Below are 13,331 nucleotides of genomic sequence, written 5' to 3'. Positions count from 1 at the left end.
GTGCGCAGCGCTTTAGGCAGAGCAAGGAGGCGGAAATATTTCAGTACCCTTGAAGCGAACAGCGCTCCCGGGATCCGCACGCTTTCTGAACACCGGGCTCCTCATCCAAGCCCGGCGAGCAGGCAGGACTATATTCATACCGGGGTTAGGGGACGGTGCAGCGGTCACGGTAAAGCTCTTGCAACATCGTGACAGTTGCACGCTGCTGTAGTGGAAGGGTGAGAGAAAGGGAGGAAGAGAGAGAGAGAAGGGGAGCATCAATACAGAGAGAGATGGCGGAGTGCGGGCGGAAGGCGCTGTCTCTCCTGGAAGCGGCCCGCTCCCGGTACGAGAGCCTGCAGATATCCGATGATGTGTTCGGGGAGTCCGGGGATGACAGCAGCGACAATCCCTTCTACAGCACCTCCGGTGACTCCGACTCCGGGGACTATATTGCCGAGGTGGGTGAGGAGGACCAGCAGCAGCCGCAACACCACCACCACCACCACCAGAAACGGGGCGATAAGGAGGGCAGTGGACACCGTGGGGGGTCCGGAGGGGGCGGCGGTCCCCCGGGCGCCCTGTCCCGTAGTCAGGCGGAGGAGGAAGGCTGGACGGAGACTCTGCAGGATGTCACGGTGCCGCCTTTCAAAGAGACATATGGTGAGACATGATGCATGACAACACGAATAGGGTAATGTGCAGATGAATTGTGTGTGTGTGATGGAGAGACAGTCCTTGTTCATGTTTGTCAGGTCAGACAGGACATTTCTGTGGCCATTGTGCCAAAACAGCACACAAAAGGCTATTGCTTTGGAACAACTGGACGCTTGTTTCATTTTCGGTGTGTGCGTGCATCCTAGTGAGTGACAGTAAGAGAAGCATGACTCTGCATCGTTAATTGATGTATCAGGTTAATAACTAACGCTTAGCCTTTGATACCTCGCCCCTTGGTGCTGTGGTTCACATGCTGTCCTGTGTGAGGGCGTGTTCATGTTTCTGGGCAGGGAGACATGCTGTTTAGTTCAGAGAATCAGCATGATGTCTCTCCTGGTTGTACACATATACAGTATGAACACACATTGCATAATGAATAGTGTACTGAATGCCTATGTATGCAGAATCAGATGCACAAATTGTGGCATCAAGTTAGTTAACAGAACTCATAACTATATTAACATTAGTCACAAGGCACTCCAAGTTTGGTTGCACACTTTTTGCTTTGTCTGTGTGTCTCTCTTTTTGTCTCATTCTGTCTTTGTGATAAGCATTCTGTTTAAACCCCAATGCTAGCCAACATGTATCAAACTGACTGTCTCTTTCTCAGAACAGTTTTTATCCATTTATCTATCACTTACACTATACAATATGTATCAGGGAATGGAGGGTGTGGGTGTATATTGCAGTGCCTTCTGTCAGGCTTTGCTTGGATTTGCCCCCTCTAAACACTTCTGCCTCATGTGAAGCATTAGCAATGGGTGTAAAGGCCGTCCAATATCCACTGTGACATGTTGCACTGTGGCACCATTGGAGGTGAATCAGCATATGGCTGTAGCAGATATGGACCAAGCTCCATTTTAGCTCATAGAAACACACATTGCAGCATTCATGTAAAATGTATAAAAGCACATATTTGACTGTAGTTAAAATGGTGAGGAAACCACAGAAAATCATGCAAACTGCATTGGTTGTATGCAAACATTTGTTTTTGCAAGCTGTTTTAATGCAAAAGGAAAATATATGCAGGCTCGGGCTTAACATTACAAATAAAAGACCTGATATGATCAAGACATCAGATAAAAGTTGTAAACTATTGTGTTTACTGTTGTTATGTCTCCCAAATTGAGGTGGTGTTATTGGCCTGTCCCGGATAGCAGGATTACCGGACAGGACACCAAACAAAACCCAGAACAGCTCTGTTTTCAGCCAGCCTGCAGCTGACTTCAGTAATCCTGCTTTGCGAGACAGGGCAGATATAGAGTGGTTTATATTTCAATACCAAAAGTTTGGGCACCAAAAAGGGTAATTGGGTGAGGCTTTAGGATTTCCTGTACTGACTCATCCAGCTCTATCCTGCTTTGTTGACCTATGCTTGTGAAGCAGCAGGTGTGTCCGTCTGCTTTGTACAGCCTGGTCTGTTTTTTAAGGACACAGTTTGTGTCTGTTTGCACAAGGCCTGTGTGGGTGTGGTCTCGCCATCTTGCATCAGGGTGGAGATGATAAAGAGCTGCCCCCCTGGATAGAAGCAGGACAGCAAAGGAGCATAATCTCACTTCAGACCTCAAGTGATCAAGAGCTTACTCTGATTTTATCGGCTGTAGCAGTAACGTCAGATTGCATCTTGAGCATCGGCATATCAACATAAAAATGCTTCTCTGATTTTAATGGCACGTGATGGTAAACTGCTTAAGCTATGAGGTTTTCCCCTAAGGTGGATTCAGTGACATGTTTATCACATGTCTGGATTTCTCTGTCTAGCTATCGGCGCACCCTTTTCTCACCTACCTGTCTGCCTCCCTGTCCATTTCTCTGTCTGTCTCTTTGTCTCACTGTCTGGCTGAGACAGTGCTGACACAGTCCCAGTGCTAATGTGACAGCTCCCCTCCTTAAACACTGTGCACCCCGTACATAAATCATCAGCAACCGTCAGAAAGCATCCAGTCAACTTCTTACGAACTGGAAGTGGATTTGGGTTGTTTAGATAGTAAAGCAGCTCCTCCTTGGTTTTTAACCAGCAGCGATGTCTATAAGCCGGCTGAGTTTTTTTTCGCTTGCATAAAAATGTGGTTCGCCCAAGGTCAGATTTATAGGTGAGGTGTTTTGTTCATCTCAGCGAGAGACTGTTGCCCCTGAGAGGTTGAGGCAAAGGCCAAAGCCAAGGATTATGAAGCATACTTCCACATCTCAGATTATATAACAATTTATCCTGATGTTCGAGGGAATTAAAGATCTATTTATTCATTCACTTTGCTGGGCATGTCTAATAGATGACTGGTACTCTCCATATGTAAGTTTCTCTGCATGGCTGCATATTTCCGTCTGTGTGTCCTGTTTGCCTGTTGCCTTGTACCATGGCAGAGTCATTTTGAAAAAATATGTACACAGACAAACACAGTGAAGGTTGCATGTATAAAAATAGAAGTCTTGTCAGGTATATTTACTGGCTGTTTGACAAGAAGGCTCTGACTCTACAACAGAATCACAATCAGAAACAGCTTTATTGCCAGGTAGGTTCGTACATACTAGGAATTTGACTTAATGTCATGGTGCATACATACAATATAAAAAACAAGAAATCTAATATAAAACAAATAATCTTTTACACCGTAATAAAATACAGTTAAATAGCAATACAAATTAAATAAAGCAGTGATTTACATGGGAATAGAATGCTATGAATGAATTTTAGAATATAAACTATGAAATGTGAAATAAGAATATGTGCAGACAGGAGTATGAACATTGAGTGCGTTAATTTAGTTTAAGAGGCCGGTAGCGGAGGGGAAGAAACACACACTTATCCAAATATTCACAAAACAAAAAACATGCTGAATGTTTATAATAATAAATGCCCATAGATGGAATGAAAACACTAAATGAGGTAATATCACTTATTTTCATAGGGGTGTGTTGACTTACAGTTGAATTGTATTGTATTAATCACAAATTAAAGAAATGACAAAAGGTAAAGAAAATAAAGGGGAAACTAAATCACAATCAGATGCTCATGTTTGCATTGTCAAATTCACATATAACTGACAATTTTATACAGTACAGTATGTTACTGGATACATCATAATAAGTGCTAACAACAAGAGCCATCTGGACATCTTTTTAAGGCTTTTGAAAAAATAAACAATCATCTATTTAATATCAGGATTTTGTTGAGTTATGTCATCCCAAATTCTGACTCTTAAATCCTCATAGTAGTGTACGATAGAACATTGACTGAAATGATCACATTGCATTGCTACTTTTTTCTGATGCACAGCAACAGAATACAGATATTTTTACAATCCAAATATAACATACATTTTATTGACATAAAAATATTACTATTTTTATTTGCTTGCATTTCAGTATGGCCATAGCTGGGATTCGTCTGAGAAAATAATTATAAATGGCTTTCAAATCCATGTGGTCTTTCTGTAATTTCCGCTAGCTTAAAACATGTTTCGTCTACAGGAAGGGTTTATCTACTAAACACATTAATCTCTCATTCTCAAATCCATGGCTATAAAAGCTCTACCAGGCAGACGTGTGTCCCTTAGCAAATATAAATACTACAACAGCTGATCATCATGAGGGATTACTTGGGTTTGTAGGTGCAACGTAGCGAGTTGTGTAATGTGGGAAATTGATATGTCGAACCTTTCTATCTACAGAGACATTAGCTAATATTAGTAGTCTGAAAGAAGGAATATGTAAGTGTTTGATTCCATTTAATCAGCATGATGTAGGTTAGATCAACTGGTAGATCTACAGAGGAACAGATTAAAACAGTCCATTATCGTAAAAAATAATGAGTTCTTCCTCAGTTTGTATTTTTGTGGTGAGTCACTGTGCATCGTATGGCCTTACATCTGAATGTCTGATGTTTTTGATGGAGGAGTGGCTTGCTTAGGGGAAGTCATGCTTGATTTTTCATTCAGCTTTCAAGTCTAATGGAAGGCAAATGAGAGGATTTCAGCTCGTGGCACACCACTCCTGCTGTCTCTGCCTCGGCATAGCATCAGTTCTGTGGGTGTGCTTTGCTTGTTTCCTCTTCTTGTCCTCCTCCACATGTTGTTTAAACAATTAAGGTTTAAACCCTGCACACATTATCTTTAACTCAACATTAGAAGTCTGAAGCCATCGTGATTGTGGTTGTAACCGCTCAGGAAAGGAGAGACGATGGATTGAGAAACCTTGTTCTACGCTGTTCAGGGATAATGAGATCGTGCTGTTCAATTTACCCTGAAGTTGTTCTGCTCGGCATCCAAATTTCCTCTCACGGATCTAACAACCTTAGAGAAAATCTCTAATTCATTACAAGAGCAAACACATCAAGCCAGTTGTTGCATTGTGTATTGATTGTGTAGCTTCAATGCAACACCTAAAAGCTAGCAGATAAATTGCTTTTAAATGGGAGGTAAACGCCACCTTCCCCTCGGTAAACTAGTGAATTAGAATATGAAAGTACCATGCTGCCATTTATTTTATTATTAATCAATTCTTCTCAGCTATCTATTTTATGAATGCAGCCATAACGTATAGCTTAATGCCTATAATAATTATAACACATATTTTATTTTAACTTTTTCACCAGTTAGAAAAGTTGCTTTCAAATATTTCAATTGTTAACCCATTACTTTATGCAAGTAACTGTTTAAAGCTATAAGATACATTAATTCATTATTTGATTATCCATCAATTTAATTGAACCTTTCACTAAATATTAATTAGCTCAACCTTACAATGTACCCCTTAATTTAAGATCACCAGTTTCCCTGTGTATTACTTGAATGCTATGTTAGATGCATTCATCTTTTGGTTAAAAGATAAGCTGTTTAAACAAACCTTTATCGTCAGCTGATGCTTTACTGACGGTATGACTTCAGATCTCTTTCATTCATGGCACCCTCCTGACCCGACTAACGGATCAGAGCATGATTTTGACTCACTGTGTGACATAACAATAAAGCAGCGAGACACTGAAACCTTCGACAAGCGTAGAAACGCCACGCTGAGACACAGATCACAGTGTGGCGGCTGTCATGTTGTGTAAATGATCTAACCGCTGCCCTGGGCGCGTGACATTCAAACCAAATACTTCTGTGGCTGATTCATCAGAAAGCACAGCGATTCTTTATGAAAGTTGTATTTTAAGACTATTTATACGATGTAAGTCTACCTTATTAATGGATGTTTCCTCCGTATTCTTTTCTAATGAAGTGACATTGTCAAGAAACAGTTTGTATGCTTCCCTCACAGCATATACAGTGACAGCTCATCAAAATCTAATTTTGTGTGTCAAAAAATAAACCTTTTATTGAGTCAGTCTCTAAGGCATTTTGCCAAAGGTTGAAAACTAGGATTAAGTGACAGTTGTGTCTGTGAGTAAGCCCATATGGGACTCTCTCTCTATCAATCTGTCTGTTTTCATATCATCATTTTCCCCCCTTGCTGTCCTGATTCAGGCCCTGCTCAGAAGATGACGTCCAGCGCCACAGCCCTGGACTTCTTCCAGCTCTTCGTCCCAGATAACTGCATCCAGAACATGGTCACCCAGACCAACATGTATGCCAAGAAGTTCCAGGAGCGCTTTGGCTCAGACGAGGGCTGGCGTCCCGTCACAACCCAGGAGATGAAGGCTTTCCTGGGCTTCGTCACCTCCACCAGTGTGCAGCGCTGCGAGTCCGTGCTCAGCATCTGGAGCTCGGGCTTCTTCAGCAACCAGAGCATCGCCTTGAAGATGAGCCAGGCGCGCTTTGAGAAGATCCTCAAGTATTTCCACATTGTGGCTTTCCGGCCGTCACAGGGGAGCAACCAGGGCCTGTACAAGATCCAGCCCTTCCTGGACTCGCTGCAGCAGTCCTTCAGCTGCACCTTCAGACCCTCACAGACACAGGTGTGTGCTCTCTCCCTCAGGACTGCTTCTCTCTAAGCATTGCATATACGCTGGACAGCTAGGTGCTATTTTGTGCATATATTTACATATATTTTTCCTCGTACTGATTCTCTGTTCAATACCTTTTTTTTTTACATTTTATTAAAGAACACCCAAAGGTCAAACTGATTTAACAGCACCGTTGACATTAAGCTTTATACCTTTCCTTTTTAATTTCTCATGAAGTATTCCAAGAAATATGAGGAAACATCCAGAGGTCATCTTCAGCAGACAAAATGTTCAGACACATTTTTAAGTCTAAATATTAGCCACACATTGTCAGATCACTGTTTTCTTGTTAACAGCACATGTTTTACCCCTCAGGTATATATATATATACATGTACATGCACTGAATTGTAATATAGTAGCTTAGGAGTTCCCTAATTTGCTTGTGAAATAAAAAGGAAAAAGGAAATGTGCTCCCCATGTAGAGCAACCAGGTAGCTCCTGCAAAGAGGCGCAGTTTGAAACCCTGAACAAAGCCTGTGTATAAGTGTAGGCAGTCCTTTTTTACTTTAGGTCTCACTGTTTTCAGTTGCACTGTTTGTATCAGTCACATTAATGCAACTGGGCCACTGGAGCGCCAGCCTTGCTACTCTATTTTGGGTGGGCTGGACTTTTTTTTTCAGTTCCTACTTTTCTTTCTCCTGGATGAAAAGCAGCACTACAGTTTTGAAAAGAGCAGCGAACAAACAAACTGATTGAAGTGTTATCTCATCAATCAAATCCATATCCTTTCCACAAAGAGAGACACAAGCAATCATCAGCCTTGTTAACTTCAACCTGAAGAAAACAAGCTTACATGTGTGTAATTAAAAGATTGTGTTGTGGCAGTTCACAGAAGGAAAGGCATGCATAGCATATTATTTCCTCCTAAATTAGTCATTATAATCGTACTTAGCAGTGACTCATGTGGTTGGTTGTCATAACAATCAGGACACAGTATTGAGAGCTTTCTCTTTCGGCTTATTCTTCCATGAAGATAACAAATACAAATCACCTGACATCTTCGGAATTTGGTTAGGACGAGGGCACCCGGGTTGGCTATTTGTACATTCAATTGGATCTTATGCCACCCCTGCCCCTGCTGGTAAAATGTAATGAATTGCTGGGAAGGAGTTGATTAATTGCCTTTCTGCTGGATAAGTGCTATAACATCATCTTCATTATGAAAGATGATGCCGGTACTGTGATGCATTCGGAAATACAGGCTCTTAGCAACTCAGCAAAGGCCATCCTCGTATCACATCCACATCTCATTTAACAATGAATATTTTTGTTAACACAACTTGATGTTAACAATAATGAGTTTATTTCAATTTGAGGTAATTAAGGGGTTTCACTTTAACGCTTTCTATCCATTTGGGTCTAAAAACAACTCAATTGAAAGGAATCAGGGCAGACTGTTTGTCAGAGAGCGTGTGTGTAAGCAGTTAGGGGGTGCATGTGTATCTAGGCCAGTTTGTGTTATCCGTTGGGTTTCTGTGCCAGGGGCAGAAAGAGGGCCCAGATAGTGAAAATGGCAGAATAAAACTCTTGCTTCCCAGACGATTGAAAAGTGATCTGCTCATGTAATGACTGACACAGAAGGAATGGAAGAAGATAATGTGATGATTTGTGTTTGATCTGCTGTCTGTGTTCTTAATGAATCAATTCATCTTCACAAAATAGTGTAAAATGGACACTACAATTTCCAAAATTGTCACATCTATTACCAACTGTCCAAAACCAACCAATATTTAGGTTGATTTTATAGAATAAAACAAACAAATATTTACAATTCAGAAGCTGGAACAATAGATTTGGGTGCATTTTAACTAAATAACAAAGACCATTTAGATTATTACCATTTTAGCTGTACAATTCTGTTGATCAACTTCAGAATTGTATCGACAAATCAATTCAGCTCCATTCTTTAAAAATGACAAGAACTATGCAGGATATTTATCTACATGTGAGTTAGTGTGACCTGGATTTATCTGCCACAAAGCATTATTCAACATTGTGTGCGTGTGTGAATATGAGTGATCGACATTGGTGCTGAATATTAGCATGCTATGTCAGATTATTTTCACATCGATGGAAAAAGGATGCTTTTCTGCATCAGTCTGGCAGTTTTGCTGAGATAATCTGTTGACACTGCTTTGTATTGATTTGCAAGTGTAAAATCTTTGTTGTAGATATCCACTGCTAGACAGCTAGTGATCGGATAGATCAATATCCCTCCTTTCTGTGTCCAATAAAGGATCAGTGAACCTGTGCAAATGATTTACCAGCAGCATTAATGTGCAAATGTAACCACATTGTTTTCATCGGTTAGGATTTGGTGTGGAGGAATATCTGGGAGAAACGAGTGCAGTACAGGAGGAGATAATTCTTAATAGGCCATTATGGTTTGGGTGATGTCATCCATCAAGTGGCTAGATAGCCTCGTTAATTTTTCCATTGTAAAAATCCATTACTCCATATTTGAATTGGAAATGAGTTGTCGCTTTGTCCTGGCGCAGGAGACAGCTGTTGGTCACTGCTCGCTTTAGCTTTAGTCAAATCCTGTCGGTGTGGGAGGAGGAAGACACTGGAGGAAGGGAGAGCCGAGAGACATTTGAAATGCAAATATATGTTTGTGTGTGTCTTTGGGAAATATTTGGCCAGGATTTATGTTTACCGCGCTAGTGTAATCATCCAAGATATTGTTTGGTTTTGTGGGAGTGTTCTGGTAATGCCCTGTTGGATTTGTGAATGTGTCTAATACTTTAATCCCTGTTGAAAAATGTCTCCTCATTATTTGGTCTGACCCATCCCAATTTATCAAGAGACAGTGAGCAGACCAAGGACATAATTCATCAAGAGGAAGACAGCGCAGTTCACCCTACTTTTAAAATGTACTTTGGCACTTCTACCAACATCATTATCGATTGTATTGATGACTACAACAGCAAATATATGCAGTAACTTCAGGAACAACAAACCAAATGACAAATACTATTTTAGTTTTCAGTTTCTAAGGGAAGTATCTTTTTATTATTTGAGAAGTAAAAAAGGAAGTGATTTAGGAAAAGTCTTTAATTATGTTCTCTTCATTACAATTACTGCTTGTTTTAAAGGTAGATGATGAACATGTATATAGTTAAATGTTAATATCTCCGTTGTATTTGTATGTGTTTATGTGTCATTTTATTTGTATCTGATTCCACTTGCACCATGTTTAGCAGACAGAACAACCACTCTTTGCTTCTTTGAGAGTCTTTTTCCCCGAAGCCATGTCTTGTCTATTTAGATTTATTTTTCAATTTGTTTGAAGCTAGAATACTCAAGAGCAGACCTTAAAAATACTGTCTTCACTTTATTTTGTTCATAAGTAGTAATGGAAATAAAGATGTAGTCAGACAAACGGAAAAGAACACTGGAGCGGATTAAATATGCAAAAGTTAAAGACAAAGCAACGAATAAAGCAATAAAAACAAATGAAAGCCATTCTTCTAAAGGGATCTTGCAGACAGTTCTGTTCAGTTTTGTCCGCGTTTTGCTGCCAAGAACATTCTTTTTTCTCTCACAGTATTGCACCCAAACACATAAAAGACTTGTGAAGAGTTTTGATTGGCTGCCTTCTCTCTCTCTCTAACACTCGCTGTTATGTTACATCATGCACAACCTCGCTATTATGCCTCACACAAAACACGTTTTATCCATCTCAAGGCCAGCTATTTCACATCGTGTACTTTACTTCTGACATGGTTATATAAAAATCAGGAGAAACACATGTAACATTGCCTCTGTGTGTTTCCAGGTACTTCATGAGCCGTTGATAGACGAGGATCCGGTGTTCATCACCACCTGTACGGAACGAGAGCTGAGGAAGAGGAAGAAGAGGAAGTTCAGCCTCTGGGTTCGACAGTGTACCTCCACCGGATTCATCTGTCAGGTAGCAGCAAACACTATTCATTCAGTGTACTCAGCCTTCACAAAACTGAAAAGTTTAAGTTCTGATTTGAGTGTAATAAGATCGAAGTGGGAGAAGTTTGTGTGTTTGTTTTGATGGTATTTTAAAGTGGTGCTTTCAAAACTCATGGTAGAAATCTTTTACATCAGAAATGTAAGAAAAAGTCTGAAGTCAAAAAGGCTTTTTGGAAAACACCTTTGATCATAACCAAAATTCAAATCGTATTCCCAGGTTGTCTCTGTTCATCATTTTTCATTCAGCCAATTATTTGCCTTCACTAGAAATAATTAAATAACTTTTCAGAATTTCAATGAGAACATTTGCACGCTTCACAAGCATGAAAGGCAAGGTTTGATTTTTTTTAAATGATCAAACTCTGCTAGAAGTGAGAAATGCCTTCTGGGCAAAAGTATTGGTTGTCAGATTTTTCTCTTGGTGTTTTAGATTTGAGTAGCTTCTGGCTCAGGATTACATCTCTGTTATATCTCAGGCAGGGCTGCTCTGCTCACTAACAACCTTGTCCTTACCGCAACCTGCCAGTCCTGCGCCGCTCACTTATGTAACACACACATTAACTGAGGCCAGAGACACAGGAGGACTGACAGACCTGACCATTACAGAGGAAGAAAACACAACAATTTCCTAATTGTCGACAAATTATGGAGACAGCCTGCTAACTGAGCCTGAGCTTGTGAAACACGATGCCCGGCCAGACTGCATGTGATAGCATACATGTTTCCGCAAATGCAGGTTGTTAAAGGGACTTTTCTCAATACACAAGCATCCACACACATAAGTTTGCACCGCTAAGAGGATGTTCACTTACACAACACATTTTCCTCCAGTGGTTTCTAGCTATAAAAGCAAGACTTTTTAAATTTGAAATACATTTCAAGTTTATATGAATCTATGATGAGGCCTTGGCAGTCTAAGTTGGTCACATCATGCGGTTCTCTTATCAAGTTGAAGATTTTTAGAAAATAAATCCTATATTTCTGTGTTAATCTCTTGGTACAGGATATTTGTCTCCCTAAAAGTGTTTAAAACATTTGAATTTCTCATCTTGTGTCAAGGTTATTGATGCCTGGTTTGAATTAAAGATTCACATTTTAATTAAGTGTCACAGAATGAGGACTTTGAAATGTGTCTCCCATCGTAAGCATTAGTGGCGCAATGGGAACAGATTTTTGAATCTTTCAGTGAGCACTAAACAGTAATCCATTCATTTGTATGATACTTGTATGAGATCAAGAGAATAATTTATCCTTTCTTGTTCAGGTTTGAGAATGACCTGCCCAATGACAAACTTTACTCTGCATTTAGAGGAATCTGGCAGGAAACATCAATACAATAATACATCATCGTAAAACTGCAGAGGATTATAAATAGAAAAACCAGGCACCAGACGACGCTGCAGGAGAAGTCCTTCTTTAGTCTGGATGTGGTCCAGAACCACATTAGTGTAGAGGGGACCAAACAAGAGCAGAATTTAAATGTTTCCTTTTACATTTTGTATTATCATTCCTTTATATCAAATAAAATAAAACAATTTATAATATTTCTTGTAATCCCAAATCCACTGTGTAAAACATACATATGCATCACAGAAGCCCATAACCCATGATCCCATCGTTTTAACAAATAAGCATTAACATTCACACTGACTGTGTGTTTGGGCGTCACTCAGTCTTTACCAGCCCACTGATGTGTGTCTGCACTGAGATCTTCCCTCTTTAAATGAATTGTGTCGAGGGAGAAAAAAATCCAAGAAATAAAACGAGTTAATGGAGTGAATCAATGAGATTCCATTAGCCAGTGAACCACACAGGAATACACAAACACACACACATATAAAGACACGCACACACACTGAGCACTTAGTGTAATAGCTAAAGACTCGACGTAGATGCTGGCTAATCAGGCTAATGCTGTTCTACTCGTGAACAACTGCAGGTATATGAGTTCAAGAAGGACACTGGACTGTGGATGGACATTTGTTTGTGTATTTGATATTGACTTTCTTTGGAAGCCAATGTTTATTTGGAGGTCTTTATAGGCATCAGTGTGTTGAGCTGAGAAGTACTGTTCAGTCTGCCTTGATCCAGAGTAACATATCACAACAACATCTGGCCATATTGTCATGAAATATTCATATTCACAGCTCCAGTGGGCACTCTTAAAATAGTTCTGCCATCCTCTAACAGTTTGGAGATAGTTTGGCAATCTTTCACATGTTAAGGCTTAGCTTTCAGTATCGAAACCGTATTGGACAGAATACAGAAGACATTAGTTTAGCTTTAGCACATTCATGTTCTCCACAGGATCCAAATATATACATTAATCAAATTATTTATAAATAAAACTCCCCAGAGAAACCCCACAATAAAGGAAGAGCAACTGAGCCTTCCTTTTGCACCAACATCAGGCAAAAATGTGATTATTTTATGAGAGCACAACACATAGAGAGATAACAGAAAAATGCTGGGAGAAAGGAAGGGGGATTTGCATGCATCACTCCGGACTCAAATAGGCAACCATGAATTGCATATTCATGGTTGCTGCCTTAAAGGAGAAATTCTGGCATATTTCAAACTGCATATTTACCATACATTTTTTATTATTATGAACCATCCCCAATACAGTTTTGAGTCCAAATAGATATTTTTCCAGCTAAATCTACTGTTTTTTCCGGTGCAACCAGAGAATGCATATTTGTCTTTTTTACTGGATTTTTAAAGGAATGTGAACATGCTGTATTTAA

At 40.0% G+C, this 13,331-nt stretch overlaps 2 protein-coding genes across 3 annotated transcripts in view; one reads left to right on the top strand and one right to left on the bottom strand.

Moving 5' to 3' along the window:
- The window catches only part of LOC117560838 (CUB and zona pellucida-like domain-containing protein 1), a 121,887-nt gene that overhangs the window by 33,584 nt on the left and 74,972 nt on the right, over window positions 1-13,331 (bottom strand). The window lies entirely within an intron of this gene.
- LOC117560841 (piggyBac transposable element-derived protein 5-like) overlaps window positions 4-13,331 on the top strand; it is a 33,394-nt gene continuing 20,066 nt past the window's right edge. The window contains exons 1-3 of the mRNA XM_034237918.1: window positions 4-642; window positions 6,159-6,589; window positions 10,418-10,552. Of these exons, the coding sequence (XP_034093809.1) occupies window positions 273-642; window positions 6,159-6,589; window positions 10,418-10,552 (936 nt within the window). The 5' untranslated portion in view covers window positions 4-272. The remainder of the gene's footprint in view (window positions 643-6,158; window positions 6,590-10,417; window positions 10,553-13,331) is intronic.

This window comes from Gymnodraco acuticeps, unplaced genomic scaffold (assembly GCF_902827175.1).
Source record: "Gymnodraco acuticeps unplaced genomic scaffold, fGymAcu1.1, whole genome shotgun sequence".
Taxonomy (NCBI): Eukaryota; Metazoa; Chordata; class Actinopteri; order Perciformes; family Bathydraconidae; genus Gymnodraco; species Gymnodraco acuticeps.
This window is presented reverse-complemented; position numbering and strand designations above follow the sequence as displayed.